Genomic DNA, 8,987 nt, shown 5'->3' with positions numbered 1-8,987 from the left:
ATGGCCAAATGAACTAAAATACAGTATAAGGCAATCATGATATATACAGTACATAGAATTCTACACTGGTCACTAGATGTACTGTTACATTGATGAGAGAATAGGAAGTTCTGTACTTAAAGTGGAAGTAAAAAAAAAATTAAAAAAAGTAACAAGGATTGCTCTCAGTGCTAACCTTTGAGTATTATTTATATATTATGTCTTATTCTCTTATTATGTCTATGAGATTGGGTAATCCAAAGGTGACTGTAGGTGTGTTACTTCACGTCTACTGTAGAAGGCTCTAATAATGTTAAAAACTCTATGTAGAAGGTTGTAAACAGGTTTTCTCTGTTTTAACTATGAAACATTCCATTTATAAATAAGGAATCCTACTTTGCGGAAATCACATCTCATTACACTGTCTAAGGCTACGTACTGTAGTAAACACGGCCCCTTGTGGTCTCAACCCTGGAGCATTTGTGGTGATTTCAAGGGTTTTGTGCAACGGGAGTCAACAGTTTCTCAACCAAATTATTCCACATAGGATATTAAGAAGGGTAGAGGGCAAGTAGTTTGACTGGCAGTTTTTGGGGCACTTGCTGCGTCATCTGAGCATGTGGGTTTGGGATTCTGAGCCAGAAATGGCGGGACATTGACGTGAATAATCAGAGCCAAAACATCTTTTCTTTGCCACTGACTGTTTTCTGATCCTTCGTCTGCCATTTCTCTTCACGCCTGTCTATTTTGCCGACAAATTGTGGAGTTTGCCACCTTTTGATGACGTATAGCTTGATTATAGAGCACCCGTACGTTTAGACAGCAGTAACATGGGATACGTATCAGACTTATGTCTACATATAAAAGATGCCTGGGTTGGATTTGTAAAAAAGATGGCTTCATGGAGGGCATCCACTGTCTGGACCTGATGTCCGTTTTTGTAAAATTCCCTTGCCATCCATCCCCAATTGGATCCGGATCAGGGGAACACACAGGATGGTCCACAGCAGTGAGGTCATTCCTCTGGAAGAAGTCCTTTGTCAGGCGGGCATTGTGAACTGCAGCGTTGTCCTGTTGAAAAAGACAGTCATTACCACACAGACAAGGGCCTTCAGTCATGAGGGATGCCCCCTGCAACATGTCCACACAGTCAGCTGCCGTTTGACGCCCCTGAGGCCTTTGAAACGTTTTTCCTTCTCTCGCAAATGCCATCTGACTGTTATTGGACTGCACTGAGGACCAGTAACAAGCTTCATTTGGGCCGAGGATCGACCCGTGTCTTGACGGACAGCCAATCAGACCCTCTGGTGAAATTTTTTTGGAGTCTACCACTAGATTTGTTTTGTTCCATAACCCTCAGGATCTGTGAAGAAGTTTCAAATGACAGTCTTACTGCTTCCAAACTCAGCAGCAATCACGCGCTGCAAGAGGCCTTGCTTATGCAGCTCAGCAATCCGACTGCATTCAAAGAGCGAATGCTTTTTTGCCTTTGCCATAAAGAGATCATTACAGTGTGAATGACAGAAAATCACACTGAATCCACACTTTTGCCAAGATTTGGTCTTTCAATGGCTGTGGTCTAAAACTTTTGATCAGCTGATGAACAGTTATTTCACTTCAATGCTTGTTTGCTTACTCAAAATTTGTTTTTGTCTCTCTCCCATTTCTTCATTTTGCATGTTGGAACCTCCTCGACATCCAACACTGCAAAATGTAAATTACTGCAATTGGAATTAGCCTTTTGACAAAAATCCCCCACCCCCTGCAACCCACCAGGCCCTCACAATATCTCCTGATAAAAATGTTGGCCCTATGACAAATGCAATTGAGGACCCCTGGTGTAGATATACTTAATTGTACCACCCTCTAAATTTGCATGACATGTTATTACACTGCCAAAATGACAGTTATGCAAATGTTTAAAGGTAACAACAGAGAGAAGCCTCCAGAAGCACAATAATACTGCTTCAACACAACACAACAATATATATGTTAAAAGTGTCACAATGCAAAGAGTGAGGTTTTTAAACATAGAAGATGAGGGTGATGGGTTGCAGCACAACACACATTTTTCCCATAAAAACATGCTGAGTAAAGCCGTTTTGTGGTGGGGCCTCAGCAGCCTGCACAGTAGCAATTAAGCTCCAGATATGACCTCTTTTTCTTTTTGAACAAACTTAAACCCCACATTGACTCAGAATGCACAACAGATACACACACAAGTCGCTCGATGCTTGTTTTGCTGTAGACGGCCCCGTGCTGTTTAACGAGCATCTCGCTTCAAAATGACCCGCGTCAAACAGTACTCTTTCTAGCTCTGTAAGCATGTTGGGTTTGGCACTACTTTTGCGCTAATCAAAGGTCATAGAAATGCTTCAAAACACCGCTTTGGCCATTAATGCAAGAATGCTTCTGCTGACGAAAACTGAGCGTTTCTCTCATTTGGGAAACAGATGTGACCCGTGACTCACTCAAGTCGCTCCTGTGAGTAAGAGCTGCCGACTGAGCGCTACTTTTGCACCATGCACGCTTGCGTTGAAAAAAAAAGAGCTAAATGTGCGCGCGTATTTGCATGGCCACGCCTCATCTGGCAGGCAGAGGCATGCTTGACACGAGTCAACAAACATCGAGCAGCGCAGGAATGAGAGCCGTGTAGCGGAACACATAAAAGGGCGCCAAGCACACCTCACTATAGATCCATATCAATTATTTGTCCACCTGCACAGTTATCAGGAACGTAGGTTGAATATTAGCCTGAATATGCAAAGGATGCTCTTTATCAATAGGGTACCTTGCGTAAAGATCAACTGCTAAAATCATGTTCTTTTTACTTGTACGCTTACATTTAACTATTGTTGAATAAAATGCTGCTAAATGTTTGTTTTTCCAATAAAAAAATCCGAAACACATCATGTTCAACCGTGCTTCGATATATTTTTTAACTGAATTCATGCATTGAATCAGCTATAACAGGGGGTGTGCAAACATCTGCCCGAAAAAAAAATCTAAGGATGTGGGGGGGTCCACTTTGATACATTTTGTGCATTAAAAATGCTGGAAAAGAAAATCCAATATAGGTCAATATAACACCAGCATCTTCGTGTTATAGGTGAACACGCAAATTAGTGTAATAGCTAATCATTTACATACTTTTTTTTTTTTTTTTTACAATATGCTGAGGGTCAATAAAACGGAATTGCAGGGCCGAATATGGCCCCTGGGCCGCACTTTGGATATCCCTGGGCTATGTGGTATATTATTTGCTCATGGGCTCCCGCTACAAAAGCTAATGTTTTATCAATAATAGGTGGTGGTTGACATACTGGATAATGAGCTGCAAAACCAATTGTTTCGATACAGAGTGGAACCTCAGTTAGGGTCTGCCCCTGTTAGCATGCTGATCGCTTAACATAATCAAAATTTTGCCTTGGTTTAAGTGCATTCTCTCCAGTGAGCACACAATATGGCGCATGTTGTTGTGTTCTTAATACGCTGCATGAGTCCAACTGTGTTTTTAATCAATTTTTCATAAAAAAAAAAAAAAGTTCTTGCTACCATCCTTACCTTTCTTTTTTTGTCCTGTCCAGCCATTAGGGCAGATAGTATTTTTGATCTTGATCTTCCATGCTCAACAGATTTTCTCGCCAATCCATGATGTCATCAGCTGGTAACACTCAAAAATGTTAACACAAAACATGTTATTATAGTTTTACAAGTACAGTTTTACATGCATAAAACAACTAAATGCATATAAATGACAAACGAAAGGGATAAGTGAACATTTGAAAAAAATAATTGCCCCCTGTTAAAACATTACTGAGATTAATTGAGATCTATCAGTGTGGAAAAGGTTATAAAGCCATTTCTAAAGCTTTGGGGCTCCTGCGAAACACAGTGAGAGCCATTATTCACAAATGGCAAAAACATCGAACAGTGGTGAACCTTCCCAGGAGTGGCCGGCCAACCAAAATGACCCCAAGAGCGCAGCGACGACTCCAAGAGGTTATAAAAGACCCCACAACAACATCCAAAGAACTGTAAGCCTCACTTGCCTCAGTTAAGGTCAGTTTTCATGACTCCACCCTAAGAAAGACACTGGGCAAAAACGGCCTGCATGGCAGAGTTCCAAGGCCAAAACCACTGCTGAACAAAAAGCCAGAAAACATCTTGACGATCCCCAAGACCTTTGGGAAAATACTCTGTGGTCTGACGGGACAAAATCTGAACTTTTTGGAAAGCATGTGTCCCATTACATCTGGCGTAAAAAAGTAACACCTCACTTCAGAGAAACATCATACCAACAGTAAAATATGGTGGTGGTAGTGTGATGGTCTGGGGTTGTTTTGCTGCTTCAGGACCTGGAAGACTTGCTGTGATAAATGAAACCATGAATTCTGCTGTCTACCATAAAATCCTGAAGGAGAATGTCCGGTCATCTGTGGGTTCTGTAGCAGGACAATGATCCAAAACACACCAGCAAGTCCACCTCTGAATGGCTGAAGAAAAAAATAGTGAAGACTTTGGAGTGGCCTAGTCAAAGTCCTGACCTGAATCCTATTGAGATGCTGTGGCATGACCTTAAAAAGGCGCTTCATGCTGGAAAACCCTCCAATGTGGCTGAATGACAACAATTCTGCAAAGATGAGTGGACCAAAATTCCTCCACAGCGCTGTAAGAGACTCATTGCAAGTTATCACAAACGCTTGATTGCAGTTGTTGCTGCTAAGGGTGGCCCAACCACTTATTAGGTTTAGGGGGGGGAAATCACTTTTTCCACACAGGGCCATGTAGGTTTGGAATTTTTTTCTCCGTTAATAACCAAAAGTTTCATTTAAAAACTACATTTTGTGTCCAGTTGTGTTGTCATTGACTAATATTTACATTTGTTTGATGATCTGGAACATTTAAGTGTGACAAACATGCAAACAAGAAGTCAGGAAGGGGGCAAACACTTGTTCACACCAATGTATTTATAGCAAATGCTAATGTTTATCAATGGCAGTGTTAACATTATGCATAATGGTTAACAGCTAATGAGCTGCACACCCAATTTCTATATATTTAAATATACCAAAAAATGTAAATATGTCATTTTTTTCTATGTATCAAATCCGCCATGAAGTATTTCCTACAGTTGTGAACTGCAAATGGCAGGCACCAATCTCACTCTTCCTTTTTCCTATGTATATTTTATCCATCTATAAATACTTAAATTAGTACATTGCATTATTATTGTAGATGAATAAAGCAACAGATCATATATTAAATCCACAAGTGTATAATTTTGGCTCCTGGGCTCCCCCTACTGTCATGAATTTCAACTTTACTGCATGTGTTACCCCAACTACAGCTAAAAAAATAATCATGTTTTTAACAAAAATTGCACATGCAAACACTGTAAACAGCTCCAAATGGGTGTCTACGGTCTTGTGTCCACGCTCAATCTGGGACTTTTGCTGCAGGAAACGGTTGGGAATGCCCCATAAATTGGACTTTGGTTTGTTGCAGGCAGACATTAGAGCACATCAAAGTGTTGGTTGATGAGGGGCGGGGCTACGAGGAGAGTGTTTGTCTGTCAAATGCCTTTTGTTTTATAGCCTTTAGCACCTGTTGACACTTTGAGCCATAAAGCGCTTTTTCTTTTAAATACACAAATGATCTTTTATTACACCATGACACGGATTCCAAATATACACGAGTACCATCCACTCACTGTAGTCAGTGTATAAGCTTATCCTTTTTTTTTTTATATATCTCCCTCCCCCTGATGTCCACATAGAAAATAAATGATCAAAGACAATCAATAAGGAAAAGTATGAACAGAAATACATGAAACGCAACAGTAGTGATCATTTATGTGCATGAGAATTGATGAAAATGAAGTGCAAATTTCTTTGGAAGTGGGAAATAAAGTGTGTTCTTCATTAAGACATAAATACGTTATAAAATAGACGCTATCAAAACAGAGCGCAAAGACAGACTTTTGGAGGAAACAAAGGCAAGATGATTATTTAGAACTTCAAGTAGGCGATGTTTCGGTACCATACACACACCCACACACACTCACTGTACACTCGCAATATCCACTTTCAGTGTCATTTTTACTCCGATGTGCTAAATATCGCAGGCCGTCCATGAAGTGTTTGCTCCAAAGTAACATTAAAAATGTGAGGTGACCTCCAGCAGGCAGCGCACATTTGTTCCAGTGATACCTTCAAGTCCTGAATGTCCCGAAAAGGCGTCCCACCTGCCATGACTATGGGCGAGTGTCAATACTGCTCACTTTCTTCCTCTTGTTGCGCTCCTTTTGTAAATGAAGAAGTCAAACAAACACTGGCTGAGTTAAAAAAATAAAAAAGGAAAAAAAAAAAAAAAAAAAAAGCAAACCATCCTTGATGAGGCTGCAAAAAATCATCTTTTAAAATACACGTCACATTTGATTTGTCATGTACTTGGGAGCTCAGCCGACGAGTCTTCGAGTTTGCGCTGTTCGCGTTCACTTCTTCCTCTGGAAGACGTTGGCCAGCATGGCGCCCGACGTGGTCAGCTGACCCATCTTGCTCAGGAACTTCGTCTTGGCATCCTCGCCCACCAAACTGGATGCAATGGAGCTACATACACATACACACACAAAAAAACACAATGACGGGATAAATCATGACTTTAGACCTCCCAATTTTTAAGCGAGTTGCTCGGCAAGCTTCATCACTGGTATTCTACTTTTGCATTTAACTGAAGCCATACCTGCCACTTTACTGTCTAACGGCTCCATTACTTCCTCTTAGGAGTGAGCCGTTACAAGCTTCTGCTAACTAGAGGACAGCCCATTCTACTGAAATTTACACACTCCAATTCAATTAACTGCAAGTCTCCTATAACCGACGGGTCTCCAGCTCCTCGTCCAAAAACACTGGCTGTGGCTATATACAACCTCCAAATTTGTTTTTCATTAACCACAAGCAGAGTTTTATCTAGCCTCTTTCCAATTATTGCCTGCTTCCAATGTCCTCTTTACAGTTCATGTAAATAATACAAAAAAACTTAAGACATAATAAAACTTGATTCTACTTAAAACATGCTTTTCTGCTTCTCACCCTTGTGCATCGCACATCCCTCGGTTTTCCACCTTGATCTCACACTCTTTGACCATGGAGCTCAGAATCACCTGCGGAACACGTGACAGATAAACGTGATGATGATGATACGATGAATGAGGCGGCAGTCTGGAAACAAAACTCCAAGTGTCAAGAGTCGGCTGATTGTTAGTCACATTTAGGGGAAAAATTCTCCCATGAAAACAGTTTGCGTGAGATTTGGAGACACAAATAAAAGGAGTAGGGGTTTTTAAAGCACTTAACACGCACACTTAAGCAATATCTGTGTGGGAATTCATTTCTATGCTGACCTCATGTTCCGGGGAGAGCTGCTCCATGTCAGCACGCAGACACCTGAGACCGGGCAGGAAGTGGTTGCTCATCACCTCCTCTGAAATGACTGTGGACGAGGTTAAGGACTGAATCATACGCAGGAATGTGTGTCCTTTAGAGCCAGAGTAAGAACATGACTGATTTTGACTATTTGGCACAATGTGGTTGAGGCAGCTGAGGGTCAAAGATGAAATCAGTGCTTGCTTCCAGTCACCTCTCTAACAGGAGCAGCTCTCAACCGAAATGTTCAAAGATGACTGCTACAGAAAAGTAAGAACCGTAATGATCTTGTCAATGTAACTGACAATAGCGAATTGTTGTCTCTATTAACACACATTTCAACATACAGTACTGTATCTGCTGCTCAAGACTACACTGGAACCTCAGCTAGCGTACGCTTTTTTTGATTAGTGTTTAGAGTTGAAAATTTGCGGCAAAACTTTGCCTCGGGTCACGTTCATTTTCTGATTACACAGTCACGCCTACCTGCTACCTTTCCTGAGCAAGCGCTGCATTGGTGGTGCCCTGATCCCGCAGCTAAGTCAACTTTCGGAGACAATCCAGATGGTTGCTGGACTTTCTTGGGCGCCCTGAAGGCTTCTTCACAACAGAACGGCTCTGCTTGAAGTTAATGATCTGATCCTACAAGGAGCAATATCCTTGCATGTGAAGCCATTTTGGCACTAAGCAATGGTGACTGCACGTGTTTCCTTACAGGTAACCATGCTTAACAGAGGAAAAACAAAGATTTCAAACACCACCACCCTTTCTAAAGCTTCCAGTCTGTTAATTCTCACTCAATCAGGATGAGAATCACCTCCAGCCTCATTCTGTATATTAATTGTGGTCAAGCCCGTGAAATTGGTCCATATTTCCTTGAACATTTCCAAGTGAATTTCCCTGCTGTGGGATTAATAAAGTACTACTACTAACCCCTCTACCAGTGCTGGTCGTATGATTATACAAGCAAGAAACCTACTGATTTTGAATTTAAATGCGAGACAAGATGTGGCAGAGGAAGTGACAGGGGTCGAAAATTCAAATGTGTACACATTCCCGCCACCTTTTCTAGTTGCTTGATATGGAAAAATTGATTAATCTCAGTTTAAGCAAGACCCCTATTGACTTTAAATGGTTGACACAAGCTGGTCAAGAATGCTGACGTCTGAGGTTGAATCTTAATTTTCAATAATTGTATATCAAAACAAAAAACCCTGATTGATTTCAGAGCAGCAACCCTATTAATTTTGTCCCCCAGATCAGCATGTTATGCTCTACCAGATGTTCATATGTGCGCAAAAACACTCTTCTTGGTTTGAAGTATTGCTATAAATGAGTCCAACTATAACCATGAATTCCATCATCATTGAGCCAATGACACCATATGGGACACAGACAGATCCCATCTATATTTGTAGTGATGTGAATGCACTATTTCATAGCCTGCAGTGCTTATGAGCGCCATCCACTCTTAACTAGGACTGCACTTTTCTTTCTTAGGCCAGCCTCACCAGCACCCGCAGGAATGAACCTCCATGTGGGCGTGGCTCCCAGGGGACACGCAGCAGACTGAAGAGCGTG

The 8,987-nt window shown here is 41.4% G+C and overlaps 1 protein-coding gene across 17 annotated transcripts in view; it reads right to left on the bottom strand.

Annotated features, from left to right (window-relative positions):
- Positions 1 to 904: 904 nt before the first annotated feature.
- relch (RAB11 binding and LisH domain, coiled-coil and HEAT repeat containing) overlaps positions 905 to 8,987 on the bottom strand; it is a 41,057-nt gene continuing 32,974 nt past the window's right edge. For 15 of the 17 annotated variants that reach the window (XR_008567397.1, XR_008567399.1, XR_008567400.1 and 12 more), the window contains 4 exons: positions 7,385 to 7,473; positions 7,074 to 7,144; positions 3,544 to 6,590; positions 905 to 1,050 (listed from right to left, as the gene is read on the bottom strand). Coding sequence is in view for 1 of the 17 variants with exons in the window: in XM_054766147.1 (XP_054622122.1) it covers positions 6,476 to 6,590; positions 7,074 to 7,144; positions 7,385 to 7,473 (275 nt within the window). In the remaining 16 variants the exon portion in view is untranslated. Of the gene's footprint in view, positions 1,051 to 2,373; positions 6,591 to 7,073; positions 7,145 to 7,384; positions 7,474 to 8,987 lie in introns of those variants that run through there. The other 2 variants (XR_008567398.1, XM_054766147.1) reach the window with 2 other exon arrangements.

Source organism: Dunckerocampus dactyliophorus, chromosome 21 (genome assembly GCF_027744805.1).
Source record: "Dunckerocampus dactyliophorus isolate RoL2022-P2 chromosome 21, RoL_Ddac_1.1, whole genome shotgun sequence".
Taxonomy (NCBI): Eukaryota; Metazoa; Chordata; class Actinopteri; order Syngnathiformes; family Syngnathidae; genus Dunckerocampus; species Dunckerocampus dactyliophorus.
The sequence above is the reverse complement of the archived record's forward strand: the minus strand, read 5'-3'. Positions and strand labels throughout refer to the sequence as shown.